At 39.9% G+C, this 15,710-nt stretch overlaps 1 protein-coding gene across 1 annotated transcript; it reads right to left on the reverse strand.

Annotated features, from left to right (window-relative positions):
* Positions 1–241: 241 nt before the first annotated feature.
* LOC136243091 (DNA replication ATP-dependent helicase/nuclease DNA2-like) lies at positions 242–14,636 on the reverse strand. The gene is made up of 31 exons (XM_066034604.1): positions 14,476–14,636; positions 14,338–14,427; positions 13,856–13,992; positions 12,926–13,492; positions 11,953–12,042; positions 11,278–11,454; positions 11,193–11,217; positions 11,008–11,067; positions 10,856–10,953; positions 10,671–10,802; positions 10,525–10,623; positions 10,429–10,471; positions 8,878–9,015; positions 8,708–8,828; positions 8,530–8,662; positions 7,589–7,771; positions 7,450–7,545; positions 6,687–6,836; positions 6,296–6,409; positions 6,078–6,201; positions 5,984–6,032; positions 5,813–5,928; positions 5,636–5,764; positions 5,391–5,587; positions 2,133–2,225; positions 1,978–2,089; positions 1,859–1,927; positions 1,708–1,806; positions 1,184–1,291; positions 512–631; positions 242–466 (listed from the first exon to the last, which is right to left on the reverse strand). Exons 1-31 carry the CDS (start codon positions 14,509–14,511, stop codon positions 293–295), a joined length of 3,879 nt encoding a protein of 1,292 aa, XP_065890676.1. The 5' UTR covers positions 14,512–14,636; the 3' UTR covers positions 242–292.
* Positions 14,637–15,710: the final 1,074 nt, after the last annotated feature.

Below are 15,710 nucleotides of genomic sequence, written 5' to 3' on the forward strand. Positions count from 1 at the left end.
AGTTATTATTAACACTTTACAGTGACCAGCACTGAAGGTCTGACAGCAACATGTGCTGCAGCCTTAGGATTACCTAACCTAATTTCAAGGACTTACACTTAAATGACTGATAGCAATGACTTATAGCAAATAAGGTGTAACAGAAAAGGCACCAAAGTTAGGGAAAAAAATGTAGCACCTGTAACAATACTAGTTACTATCAGGTACCACTAGGATAACTTTCATGCAGAGTACCACACAGTTATCACAATAGTTCTACTATTATTACATCAAATTATAAACATATTATTCATCATCTGTATTGTGTGATCCTATACATCATATTGTGTTGTCTTAGTAATGTGAATAGATTGGCTAGGGGTTGGGCATGTCTTAGTGTATCATGTGATCCGATCATGATGAGCTTGTGACGACCCCTTGTCATGGCAACATTGATACGGTTGATGTCTGGTAACAAGTTCCCCACCTAGATGTACTTATTTGTGTAATGTTCCAATTAATAATCACTTACATTAGCATTAGGATTACTGCGTACGAAGGAGACAATGATACAAGGTTTGTCACGTCCTTGATAGCGATCAACCGTGAACACTTCAACACCATTACATGTGGTGTGTGACTGTGTTGATAACTAGAAGGAGAATGATGATAACACTAATATAGGCACAAATACGTTTCATAATTTGCTTCATTTTCACACTTTGTTTTGGAAAATGTTTTTGTATACTTGTAAACTGAATAAGTCATTTTTAAAAATCACGATTTAATTTGTTAAATCACGATTTGCCACAGATGACTTTGTGACATCAGGTGACAGCTAGAGTCTACTACAAGTGGAGTGGCTGACCACCACGATAAATTGTATTACTGCATTGTTGCCTTGCATGATAATCTTGTGTGTCTCTATAACTACATGGTGCTTATCAATCTTGTAGTAGGTGCTTATCAATCTTGTAGTAGGTACTTACAATTTCTAATTGATAAGCACCATGTAGGCAAGACTATCTTGATATGTCTTATTTGAAAGTTAGCAACTACTACAGTATCAAAGCCAGTTAGCCACACACTTATGCAGACAATAATTTCAAGTTTGAACAAAAACATGGCTATAATGCTAGTACATGATTGATAGAATAATTTCTGCATAAATTTATTTTACAACACAAACATGAGACACACTAACCTTAACAGGAGACACTTGTACATTACTGGAGTACAAACATGATCTGATCAGGTTTTGTTGTTGACGATAAGGTGTTATCACTCCTATGTCATCACCACTACACCCACACTGTACAATGAATAGACAGTATGAACACTGCTAAAGCATGAGAAGACCTAGATGTGCTTTATTAGGTAGCAGGTGGTGTACTGAAAAAAGCACAATTGTATGTGAAATGTTCAACTACTCAGCAATAGCTGTTTGTTCAATCACATTCTATAAACACTTACTGATACTATTGCCATATCCAAACAAGACCCAAAAATACAGCAGTCATGGCTGCAGCACAAGGCAAACTTATGCTTTGATTTAGCAGTTATCTTAAAGATAATCAGAAACAAAACTTGTGTTTTTAAAAGCAGATAATGGACTGGTGGCAGGTATCCTGATTTTCCAGGTCAGTTTATGTACTAAGGGACACCCCAGGACCCTAACCAAGCACCTGGATTATGTAGGTGTCCTCGTACACACAATGTCACACGTACACTAATTAACGTTGTAATCAATTTCACAACTAAATCAGCTTCCAGTTCATTGTAGATCTGATCACATGATCCCTTGGTCTCAGCCCCACCCCCTGCTACCTGCATGGATCACATGATACCCACGTTGTAGTTCACTAGTTGGTATGGTTACCTTGTCAGTGTTAACAAACACAACAGAGTGGGTGGGGTCAATAATATGATTTAGCCAATCAGATAGCATCTATATGAGATGATATACAATGCAGATCAAGAACACTCCCAATTACTCACATCTCTATTTACTGCCCATTTATCAAGTCGTAGTGTTGCTATAGAAACTGCCTCAGACCCACACTGCATTTTGTTGCTGTAAACTAATGTGTTGCTAAGCAACATTATATCCCTGTCAGAAGATTCATAACACACGCAGGTTCATGTGATCAAACCTGTTCATCCTGAACTGTTGCCATAGAGACACTACAGCTGATGGGTGTCGATTAGCCAACAACTGAAACAAACTAACACCTAACCCCTCCGTCCTGTATGAAATAGCATTCCAATTAAAGCTCTCTACCACCCTTCATAACAGTCAGAGGAGGTTGGTCACACATCATCAAAGATCTCATGTGATCTCAAAGAAAAGCTCAACCTTGACACCTCAATATCAATATCAGGGGTGTACGCAGGAAACTTGAATAGGATTTCCACCACAATTAAGTGCCTGACTACTTCATTAGAGTATCCTGACCTTTTCACTAACATTGGTTAGAACAATGCCACAAGTGCTGCTATTATTACTTAACTAAGATAATGTGCTCTGTTTCATGATAGATTCCAGCTTCTGGAAGCCCCTAAAGTTTTAATGTTTGCAAGTACTTCTACTTGACTTCAGTAAGGCCTTTGATAAGGTTCCACATTCCCGACTCTACCTCAAGCTTCAACATTATGGGATTGATGGATCTATCCTATTGTGGAGTAAGTTCTTCTTAACTTGCAGATCCCAGTATGTAGTGCTAGGAGGGAAAAACAGCTACTCTAAACAAGTTCTCTCTGGTGTACCCCAAGGTACTGTACTCACACCACTTCTGTTTTTATTGTATATAAATGATCTCCCTGTTTGTGTCAATAATGAGGTTAAATTGTATGCAGATGATGTCCTACTGTACTCCTACATACATTCCGAATCCGATTGTTTAGCCCTACAACAGGATCTTGACAAACTTACTGAATGGGCTCATACTTGGCTGATGGAATTTAACATTAAGAAATGTGAATACTTGAGAATTACCAATAAAAGAAATCCCATCATTCATAGCTATTATCTGTAGAGTTCTATCATCTCTGGGGTTCCTCACACAAAATATCTTGGGGTCACCATTGACCAGAAACTATCATGGAATGAACACATTCAAAGAGTCACTAGCAAAGCAAATCAGGTTAATGGATTCTTGCGTCGTAACCTTCACCAATGCCCTGTTTCTGTTAAGAACGATTGTTATAAGATGATGGTCCGCCCCATTGTTGAATATGCATCCTCTGTCTGGGCCCCCCACACCCACACCAAAATATAAACCAACTTGAGTCCATCCAAAGGAGAGCAGCCAGATTTTGCTACAATAATTTTTCTAGATTTAGTAGTGTAACAAGAATGATGTCATCATTAAATTTACCTACCCTCGAAGAAAGAAGAAACAAGTCTAAGATAACTACAATGTATAAGATAATTAATGGCAATCTAGGTATACCCACAAATGATCTAATACCTAATCATCGTCCATCAAGGGAAGGATATTATAAACAGCTTGACACTATGATTGATTCTTACAAATTTTCCTTTTTCCCTTCTACAATCAGACTCTGGAACACACTCCCCCCCCTTTGTAATTCACTCCCCTACCTTAGATGAGTTTTGTACTAACCTGAACATTCATTATGATCACACCTGTGCACGACAATCTTTTTGATTTCTGCACAGTAACAAATATAATAATAATAATAGTGTGTAAAATCCAAAGGGGTTCCTGAAACCCCCTGGCTCCTGTATATTCTAATATTAACTAAGAACACACTGATGTTAATGGGCTGATGAGGGAAAGTATATGGACAATCACTGGCTGGTTACCCATGTGGTGTGGCCTCTATAATATCAATAAACTATGGCTTCCAGAGTCCCCAGCCAACACTTTGTGTGTCCAGGATTGCTGACAAGGTTGGAGGGAACAACTGGAGCAATTTTTCCTGGGCCCCAGGGGCTGGGCATCAATTGAACATTAATTAAGATCAAGGTACTCTAATAGAACAGTCACCCTAATACAGCAGTTAGGCAAACATTTAGTCATAGTAGCTACACTAACAGATTGTTGAATTAGGAAATAATGGTTGGTGTAAGTGATGGTTTTCCTAGGTGATAAGTAATTGGTAGAGCTATACCCTAATAGAGCAGTCACCCTAGTAAAATAATTATACTTATGAAATTACTCTCATATTCAATCCCAGAGGGTCTAATTTTCAAAAATTTCCTGGGGAGACAAACCCCCAGACCCCCCTAGGTTGGCAATACCTCACACACCCAGCCATATCAGTTATAGGGGCCCCACATTCTTGATTTGTCCCTGGCCCCCTCAATTCTCTCAGTGACCGTGTGTGTGTGTGTGTGTGTGTGTGTGTGTGTGTGTGTGTGTGTGTGTGTGTGTATGTGTGTGTGTGTTTCCTAGTTGATAAACAAACACTTAGTCTCACGTTGCCAGACCAATATGCGCCAGCCACTTACCGATATACTAATAATTATAAGCGCCAGCTGTAATTGGTCTGGTGACATTATGACTCATTACCATTTCTACTGGAATGTAACGACATGTGCAGTATAGCCGTGGCAGCAGCTGTTTCCTTCATAATAATTATGCTAGCTGGCACAAGTGACAGGTTGTTACATTCATTACTCACCGCTATTATGCCATAGCAACGGTGGCTCTTCGTTATAAAACAGAGGTAAACCCACCAATACGCGCACCGTTAGTACTAATTGCTTGCACACCGCATGCTATGCTACTGAACTGGTAATGGGTCATAATGTCACTAGACCAATTACAGCCAGCACTTATATAGATAAGCGCCTGGTGCATATTGGTCTGGCAGCACGAGACTACACTGCATTGTACATAGTCCTTATGGACATGACAAAGAACTTGATAATAACAAGAGTAAATAATGGAGATTCTCTGTTATTACTCTTGATAATAATGATGTCAATTTCAAGCACCATGCTTGGTTGCACAAGCAATACGTCATTCGTGTGACCAACCCTCTAAAGTGTGCTTCTAGTACTTGGTATTGATACTGAGGTGCTGGGTGGGGTAGGATAAGTGTTGTATTATAATGACCATCCTCCTCTGCTTCACAAGGTAATATGACATTGAGTAGCTAGTTATTTGTGTCATATAGATCAAGTTAGTTAACCGACTTGTTGCAAAGTTAGAACCTAAACATTTGCACACTGCACAAAATATTAACAACACAACCAGTGTTTCATGAAGGTGCTTTTGTGTTAGTATGAAAAAAGCTCTGGCAGAGCCAATCAAAACACCTAGCACACAACACCATAATAAAGCAACTGTTACTAAGGACACACATCTGGAGTAATAAGTAACCATGTATAGCCAATCACCAGTCAAACTACTCTAATCGAACATTCAGATATTACTCACCTTGCCTTGTCGCTCTGCACTAATGGTGGCAACTGGTGATGATCCCCAACTAACACAAATGACTGACTGGCATACTGTAGTGCTCCCACACACACCGGCAGAGTCACTTGAGAGGCCTCATCAATAATGCAATAGTCAAACACACGACGACCAAAAATGGCATGATTTAGCCCCAGGCAAGTTGTGGCCACAACTAACTGCAATAAACATTATTATTAATAATGTTAAAATATTGGAATACTTACTTTAGAGTCCAGGACATTCTGGAGGCTTCCAAGACTAGAAATACCAGTCGCCATGGCAGCAGTAGTGTAGCCAATGAGATTAGGATGCACCTTGTGGACACTCCCTAGCCTGAGAAAATCAACTTCCATCTGTATTGCTCAAAATTAAGCATATGCGGCAAACAACCAACAGATCACCTGTGCCAGTTTCAATAATATATTATCAATTGCATTGTTAGTATAACTGGCCAGTAACACACTGTTGCCATTGGATACCAGTACCCTCACCAGTGTGGCAATGGTCAGGGTTTTCCCTATATCACCATATATGATAAATACAGTAGGACACAAACACACATATACACTTACCAGTTCCAGGCATCCCCAATATAATGGTGTAGTCCATTGATGACATCACCTATAGTGTGATGATGTCATGACTGGATCATGTGACATCTCACACCTTGTGGATAGCTATCTTCTGACCATCGTTTAAATTACTGACCAACTGGTTGTCATAGTAACAGTTGCCATCATCAAACACAGGATCAACATCGTCAATAATCAACTCCCTAAGTCTCTGAGCCCTAACAGGAGACATACTCTAATAAAACATTCATTGCTAAACTAGAACAATCACTCATTAATATAACAATCACTATATCACTCTCAATATCTCACCTTTCATTAGATGATGTCATCAATGACATCATATTAGACAAGAGGGTGTGGCCAGTGATGTTGGACTGAGAAATATCCAACCGATAAAGAGTACCATCACCAGATGGTAGTGACCTGTACATAAGAGCCAGTATACTACTTGATGATACACTGGAACCTGTGAACTGTAATATGGAGGTGTCCTGATAGGATACTTTGTGGGACCTTATAACTTAGGTATGTAAGTGTCTGGACTATAATCATGTGTGTCCTCATACACTACACTACAGTGGAACCTGTTAATGTGGACACTTGGTAATGACCCCAAAATATCCCTTAGCATGAAACTGACCAGGACACAGGATACTAACAGGTGTCCTCAATATACAGGCTACAGGTAGGAGTCACTCACTTGTTAACAACAATGTCAATTGTTGTAGTGTGCAGTTGCTTGATGTAACCGGTGGCAACACCCCACCCCTTGCCATCCTGTCTGCTGACTACCATACGTTCACCAATGACAAACAATGAGTCCCCACCCCATGGGGGTGATGGTGATGCACTGTAGATGACACATTCAGGATATTAATAGTTATAACCTGTTCACATGCAAGCTTTTAAAAGTTTTGAAAGGAAGTAGGGATTGACATGTCACAAAAAGTAAGGAAACAAGCTCAAAAAGGTACATTACAGCAAAAATGAGAATGACCCATACAACAAAAGGTAAGGAAACAAGTTGAACAAGATTAGATGACTACTTGCTAAAACAGACACATTTTAATGCCTACTTTTAACTAGGTAATTAAAATGTGTCTCAATTTTAGTAAGTAGCCATCTAATCTTGTTCGACTTGTTTCGTTACCTTTTGTTGTATGGGTCATTCTCATTTCAGCTGTAATGTCTACTTCCTTTTAACTTTTTAACCAGGAGCACACCCACAGCTGGCCTGTGGGTGTACACATGGTTTACTTATAATGTTTTTGTAAAAACGTACGTGTGTGTGTGTGAATCTACCTACCTATGTTTGGTTGTCCATACACACCCACATGAGAGCAAAAATGTTTAAAATGGTAAAAAGCAGCAGCCAGGATGTAAGAATTGTTTAATAGCTAATTTATTTACTTTTATGTCTAGCTAGTTATATTACATAGGATATTAGTCAGGATACTACTTACTCTGAAGAACAATGAAATGCTTGGACTATGGAGCCATCTGATTGGTGGGATATTTGACCAGTTGTCAGGTGAGTCAGACACACACCCTGTTCCACCCTAGCATTACATATCAGGTCATGTGATAACAAGACACACCCACCTCTTCCTTGCATCCTGTGCCCACAGGGCCTCATTGCTGTTACCATGACAATGCCACACCTCCAGACAAGCAAGCCGATGCCAATGAGAGAAGAAGTCACAATAAGCATTGGTGATGTGACTTGTATTGTCATCAAACAGTTCCCCCAGGCTACTGGTTATAGCAGTACCACCTTCCACACTCCTTCAAGAACACACAAATGTACAAGTCAACACAGAGTGGAGGTTAGCCATACACCATAACCTCATGACATCTTGGAATGTGTAATTGTGTAACGAAACACAAGAAACTGGTGCTGATAATAACATCAGAATATCCCTGTGCCACACTCACAAGATATATAGCACTTGTTCTTCATCTACAAAGGTTATGTATTATGTTGAGGTGGCAACCCCAACACCTCAGTATCAATACCAAGTATCAATACCAAGTATTCTAACGTGTGAATTGGTAGTGTATCTATGTGTGTCCCAGAACCCTCACAAACCTCTCAGCGAACTATGAGATCATGTGATGTGTGGCTAACCAATAGTATATCCTATTAAGCTACAGATAAACCACCCTCGGGTTCCTGCTAAGTTGGAGCTCCCGCGTACACTCAACTGTTCTATTAGAGGGTTTCATATCTTCATCAAGGAGTTTGCTTTTTTATAACTCTAAAGTTTTTTCTTTGTAATGACATGAAAGTGTCATACATGCTTGTGGACAATATATTTCTGATGATATACAGTGGCAATTACTTGCAATATTCTGTAATTTTCATGCTAAGCACAATGAGATCTCTCCAAACAAGGTCACTGTGTCAATTGCCAACATCACCAAGTCAGAACAGACTGGTGCACTACTGCCACACACAATAATATTATGATTAGACAAGGACTTAAATCAAAATCCCACCTTGGTCCCCACACACTTCAAGACCCTTCGTAATGAGTTCTTACTTATGGAATACACAACATGGTCGCAGCATGGGACAGTAATGACAGGTGCGAGGGTGACGTAACATCTCTGGCATGTGATCAGTATAGTAGTAGTGTAGAAAACTGGCCAGTCTATTACGCATCATCACCAGAGCTGTGATATCACATGGTGTCATCATCAACTAGGGACCACACTCACCTCTGATTTCATGATCAAAAGCAGGCACGCCCACCATGTGACCTGCTTTCAAGTAGTACAGTAGTCCGCCAGGGATTTCCCCATCATAGTGTTCAGACATCATCAGAGTGTAAAGGATCACCTGATCACATAATTGTGTTGATTAATGTACACCACACTAAATGGATCACCTGAGCACGATGTTCAACAGAGCCTAAGGAGTGTGACATCTTGCCAGTCTTCAGTTCCAGTGGTACCGTGAACTGCTCAAGGACATCTTGTGCAGGTAGACGTGATTGTGGGTTACGTGGTTTCCTGACTGTGTGTATCTATGGTAACAATGATGAAAAATTGCTAAAACAAGCCCAAACTCTTAGTGTGGTAGCAGGAAATGCAATAGACTACATATTACAAAGGCACGTATATCATATCAGGTCCCTAATTTGGATCCTCCTAAGTTAAAGCGAGGAGGTCCAGGATCACAAGCTGTTGTGGTTCATTTGACCACTTTACAGTAATCTGACTCCTCTGAGTTCACAGATCACTATAGTGTTATGATCATGGTAGCAGGGACCCTATCAATCTCAAGTTTTAACTTCTTGCTATACAGGCCATCTTGTGGTTACCAAAGAAATGAACATAATATGTTCTCTCCAATAGTGTTGTATTGTAAACAACACACTACTAAGTTCCAAATTCACTCAAAAGCCTTATAATGATGCATTCATTTTGGTTCACAATAGATATCAAGGTCCTATTTTAAAATAACATTTTAAGCAATTATATTAATACAAGCATTTAGAGGACATTACAGCTACTATATTAATATCGCGTAGTGAATTCTTGGAACAGTTTACCACAGCATATTATTGAGGCACGCTCATTGAACGACTTCAAGTCAAAGCTGGATATGCATTGGACTAATAATACGTATCCTTTTCTGTCATGATTTGGTGTACAGGCTATTTTAGCCTCTTTTCCAAAAATTAATTTAAAATAATAAAATAATACACGTTTTTTGCTCAGTATAATTTTTTCATGAATTCAATTTTTTTAGGTGTGGAATAAAAAATTCTGACCAATCAAACATGGGAAATATCAACACAAACAATACTCTTTTTAAGTTAAGGTAACACCAATTCTACAAACAGGTTCCCAGTGTATGTTACTAGTCAGTGTTGGGACAGTTACTTTTTAATGTAACTCGTTACATATTACATATTATTTACAACTGAACTATTTAGTTACAGTTACATATTACCCAAAAATAAAGTAACTATAATAATATTACATATTATATTACTTTGTGTCCACAGCGTTAAGCTGTCACGTGTGAAACTACCACCTTATCACGTGACATGATTGTGTTGTTGGACAATGTGCAAATCTTAGTTGTAAGCAAGAAGCTGGTGAATAAGCTTCATTCATTAGGCTTCATTACTTCGTTGTGGCTAGGCGTTACTCAGTGGATTACTAATGAAATTAGTAACTTTGTTACTTAAAGTAATAATATTACGTAATATTAGACTCGTTACAGTAACTTCATTACTTAGGTAACGCATTACATTTAGCAAGTAAAGTAATTACCTGTTTCTACAGCATATTTCATTATAATATTACTTCGTTACCACAAAAGTAATAATTATTATGTAACGCATTACTTATCTAACACATTACCCCCAACACATTATCCCCAACACATTATCCCCAACACATTATCCCCAACACTGTTACCGGTTTACCTTCACTTCAACTGTGGCATCTACTTTACCTTTGAAGCCATACCTAACACAGATCAGTGGGAGTTGCTACTGTTAACCTTCCCACTTTTAGCTTACCTTGGACTCCAAACACATTCCTCTATATCATGCACACCTGACACACCCACACTACATGTCTCCATCCAGTCACTGTCTCCATGACAACTTGGATGAGTCCTGTATGGGTTTCCATGACAACATTACACAAAAGGTCATTTAGTGACCTCTTGAACTCAATCTCTCCTTTCCCAGCTTGAGGGGTGTGGCTCATGAATTGCTCCACCCACTGCAATAGCATTGGAACATATTCTAACAGCTTTGTGGTCATGTGATCTTGAGACACACCTACTCCATACCTACAAATGGTACAATGTCATATTGAATTTTGTAATGTTGTTAACACACTAACATTGACATCAGGTTTGGAAATGTCTTTACAATTTCATCCATTAACTGGATCACGTGATCTCTAGTGATTACATCATTGCCATGGTAGCTCATTAACACCTGGTGTGCAATCCAGCAAATTCGTTTACAGTAAAGATGACACACCCTTCATACCTGCTCAAACACTTGATGTAGCAGGCTACCTAGCAACATGATCTCATTACCCCCTGTTTCCTATAGATACACAACTTGTGACACACCACACCATTGTACTTGGTTATGCACCACACCACACCACACCACACCACACCACACCACACCACACCACACCACACCACACCACACCACACCACACACACCTTAAAAATCTCTGCTAGCACAGCTCTAAAAATACAGTATTTAAAAATACACAATGTAATTAAAGAAATAAATACACTTAATTACCTCCTCATACACCCAGTAGCTGTTGCCATGGTAGTAGCAGATACCAGTTGATCAGGTACAACAATGAGGTACCTACCAGGAGTGTTGTCTATAATGTGGGTGTGGCATTGCGTGGGGGTGTTGTCACAGCAACCAACCAGTTGGATCTTGTTACCAGGCAACAGCTCAGTATCTAACCTACATAGCAACAGGAAAGAGTGTTGACAGACATGGGTCCCCCACCTTCACTAAGATACATTTTCAAGTCGGCTGGTTTAGACAGGTACACAGTGACTTTATTAAGCAGCAGATGGCTTAACACAAACAACGCATTTAGAGATTTTGAGATGGCCTGATGACATAATTGTACAGTGTCTTTATCAGAACAAGTTTAGATGACTCATCAGCTTGGACAAAAGAATTGTATGAGCACAGTGGACCAGACAAATGGTCTTGTCAAGGTTCATATATTAATATACAGAGCTCAGTTCTAGTACTCTATTACTAATACCTACCCCAATCTGAATATTCTAATTGAACAGTCGATTGTTTGTTTTTGGATAAACGAGAGTCTAGATAGATAACTAAGCATCTAATGATAACCATATGTATACAGTATTAGTAATACAGCTCAAATTAGCAACTTCCCTTTGAGAGGTAAACCCCCTCCACATCTCAGCACATGGTCTCACTTACCAGTCGTCCCGTAGAAGGCAGGTGTCACCTGACGACATGGTGGTGCTCCCAGCAACAGGTCTCAACTGTAACACTATCTCCTGGAATGATCTGAAAACATTTTGTAAAATGAAAACCTCATTGATAATATAGTCACTATAATGAGATGGTATTACTAATGAGGTCATAGTAGAAGTACTAACTATGTATTAATATGATTATATGTATATGATTAGTATAACCCATAATTCATGTACACGTGATACATTACAATCATTATCAGTTGTCCCTTCGGTTATCACAGTCATGAAGTACACCTTAGCTATGTTTGGGATCTACTTGACATGGTCACTATAATGAGGTGGTCTTATTAATGAGGTCATGAAGTACACCTTAGCTATGTTCGGGACCTACTTGGCATGGTCACTATAATGTGGTGGTCTTATTAATGAAGTCATGAAGTACACCTTAGCTATGTTCGGGACCTACTTGACATGGTCATTATAATGTTAAAGAGGTGGCTGATATTAGTGAGGTTTCCCTGTATAACACAACTGATGACAATTCATGGTACATACATGCTCCCATACATGTACACAATACTTTTGATCCATCAGTTTCCATACATGTATTTTTAGCCACCCCCAGCCAAGCCTGATCATTCAAGTGTACACACAATTGATTATTCATGTGGTTGGCTATCATTCCCTCAACATTAGCACATCACGCACTACCAAAAATTAACCTCATACATCTAACACACTAGCTAGTCCACTGCTCCATATCATAATTATCATAAGATGATAATTAAAAAAGAGCACTGACAGATTGCAACACGTGTGACGTACTATACTTTTATGGTAAATGGTGTCAAGAAACTAGCCCCCTTTGATGTGTATGAAATAAGTTAATAATAACACTCAAACAGTACCTCTATCACAGTAGCCATACAAAGAGTCCACAAAAATTGTCACTACATTACTCAAACCCTTACCTTCCCTCTACACCATCTTGTTGATCCAGCCGTTGCCTAGGAGTGATGCTCTGCACAATATACCTCCGCAGTGTAGCCACACCCACTGTCTTGCAGGGCATCTCAGCAACATGCCCCTCCCCCCACTGACTGCTACTAATTCCCTCCAGCCATTGGTCATCTTCTACACAATTTTGCCCATAACCCACAGAATCATGCGTATCATTGTCGTCCTCCATCATGGCCTTGTCACTGCCACCCAGAGGGGGTAACTGGTTCACGGCGGATGACACGCTATCATGAATACTGATGTCTTCCGCCACTGCCACTTCTTCTTTCTTGACAGGAGAGTGAAAAGAGAAGTTTATCAGTGGCAAAGAGATGTCATCTATCCCTGGTTCTCTTAGCGTCGTTGGTGCACCAGTGCCAAATAGGTTTCTCTTCACACTGTTCAAACTCTCAGAGTCAACTCCAGCACCAACTGTTGTAGGTGCTGCTGTTTGTAAGCTGCTGCTGCTACTTGCTGACTCATCCATAGCTGTTGCTTGCAATGTGGCTTGCACTAGATGCCCAATAGAGACAGTATGGCTGCCAAATAGAACATGTTAGTAAGACACACTCTAGCCATTAAAGGACAGTGCTGGACACGTGTTAACTAAACTTTTTTTTTGTGCATTTATAATTTGCACAAGTAAGCAGTAAACTGATCAACAATAATCACATGTGGTCCACCTCAGCTATGAGGAGTGTCAGTAGAACCATGGACACCTTATTACTGATTTCAGGGGTCTAAATGTGTGTATTAAATGGGACCATGGACAAGTGTCCTGATTATCAAGGTGTCCTGATTTCAGAGTGTACAAATGGGACAATGGACAGGTGTCCACATTTCAGGGTGTCAGTATTGATGCAGTTCAAGTTATATGACAATAGTCAACTCTATAATCACACCTTGACTGGATAGTTTTCTGCTGCCCAGACATGACCTCTAGACCACAAGCTGACCTCTTGGTAACCTGACCAGTTACTGGTTTAGTTCTACTCCTGTTGTGTGACTTGCCTTTTGTCTTTCTCAGCGACAACGACTTCTGTTGATAAGAGCAAATAAACAGCTACAGCAGTTTTCTCTTGTACTTGCATGTGTGTGAATATTAATATACTAGTATTGGCATTTACTAGAAGGTTATTAACAGATGATTTGTATCAACCAGATAGAAAAAGACACATCGCATGAAATAGGGCAAATATATCCTATCTTGTGCAGTTAATCAGCAAATCATTTCACTAACATGCTGCAATATTCTATATCAACTAACAGTCTGGACACAAGACTAGATATAACCTTCGCTGAGCGAAGTTTCACAGTAATGGTAACTAATAATATTATATCAGTGCATACCCACACATTATACAAACAACAAAGTAGTCGGTACCTTTGGTCTCTTGGCTGGAACCCCTTCATCCTTGCTATGACTACCACTGGCACCACCCACCACATTGAACAGACCACTCTGTTCCGGCTTCTGCAATCCTCATCACGTGATTACACATGTCATATAGGCTTACTCTACCTTTTTGAAGTACTGCAGTAGATTAGCTTGTATCATCTCGGCGGCGGCAGACTACTCATCGCTGTGGGTCACTTCAATCACGTACAAACTTACGAGTCTCTATCAGATGTACGAATACATTACACACTTGCTTGGCCCGTTCTAACTCGAATTCCGCGCGTTTATGCGGCGCTTACTTAGATTGTCGCAAAACACGTGATCCAGTTACCGGTACATCACGTGGCAGAACCACATGTCAACCTGTATGGAGATCATGATGATGAGGACACTCATTTAATAGTTAATGTCACAAAATGCATCATCCCAAACTGGAAGTATTACATTACTAGCTAGCTAGCTGCACTGTAAATTCGAAAGTACAATTATCACTGATACTAAAGCTAAAAGTGAGATACTCCCGTGGCAACCGAGTAGCTATCATAATGACTCTCATACTCGTACTCAAGTTACCAGGTAAAGCCTACAGTGTGCAGCAAGGCAAAGCCTACAGCAGCTGTGCAAAACACGGCTATTGCTGCTCAGCAAACCAGCACTGCATGGGATGCCTGCATGTTGTACTTCAGCCTTGTGTAGGCAAATCCTCCTGCTGGTAACCCGATGAGGTGATGACCCCAAAACCGCTAAATGAGACAAAGACAGTTGGGAATTTGCTTCAGTCCCCAGTTACCCATTGATGTTTGAGCTGGGTGGGCTCTTCCCATGGCCAGCAGGTCCCCAATAAGACTGGAGCAATATGAGTAAAGTTTCTTGCTCAAGGAAACAACACGACAACATCAAAGTGGCATAACCGTCCATCAAATCAGAACCTTTCAATTACCAGGCTGATATATACTTAGTCTCGGACCCTGATACTCTATAGCCACTTGGCTATGCTGCCTCACAGTGTGCAGCTGTATACTGACACACATCGACTGCATGCCTTTTTTTCAAATGATGTCATGCATTACTACAAATTAGCTACATACCAATAGTATCATCAGTAATTATTATCAGATCTGGTAAGTATATATAGGCCACATCAGCTATGGGCATGGTCTTCATGACTGCATAGTAGAACTACACCATACAATGTATATGTTATATACATGCACTTAGCTTGTGCATACATTGCATGTTGTCACTGTACATTACTATATAAACTTCTCTCTGCAGCTAGAGTGCCTTTGTCGACGGTTTAGTTGTGTAGGACTCAAGAGGTGGGTGGTTTGAGCCTCACCCGTGGATTACACACATAA

This window comes from Dysidea avara, chromosome 13 (genome assembly GCF_963678975.1).
Source record: "Dysidea avara chromosome 13, odDysAvar1.4, whole genome shotgun sequence".
NCBI lineage: Eukaryota > Metazoa > Porifera > Demospongiae > Dictyoceratida > Dysideidae > Dysidea > Dysidea avara.

Bases quoted from the DNA above. Each gene is read 5' to 3' on its own strand.
- LOC136243091 (XM_066034604.1), bottom strand. From the start codon at position 14,511: ATGATACAAGCTAATCTACTGCAGTACTTCAAAAAG. The intron at 11,455-11,952 runs GTAAGTGAGACC...GTTGCTATGTAG, and splicing joins TGCCTTCTACGGGACGACTG to GTTAGATACTGAGCTGTTGC. The intron at 6,202-6,295 runs GTGAGATATTGA...GTCTCCTGTTAG, and splicing joins ATGACATCATCTAATGAAAG to GGCTCAGAGACTTAGGGAGT.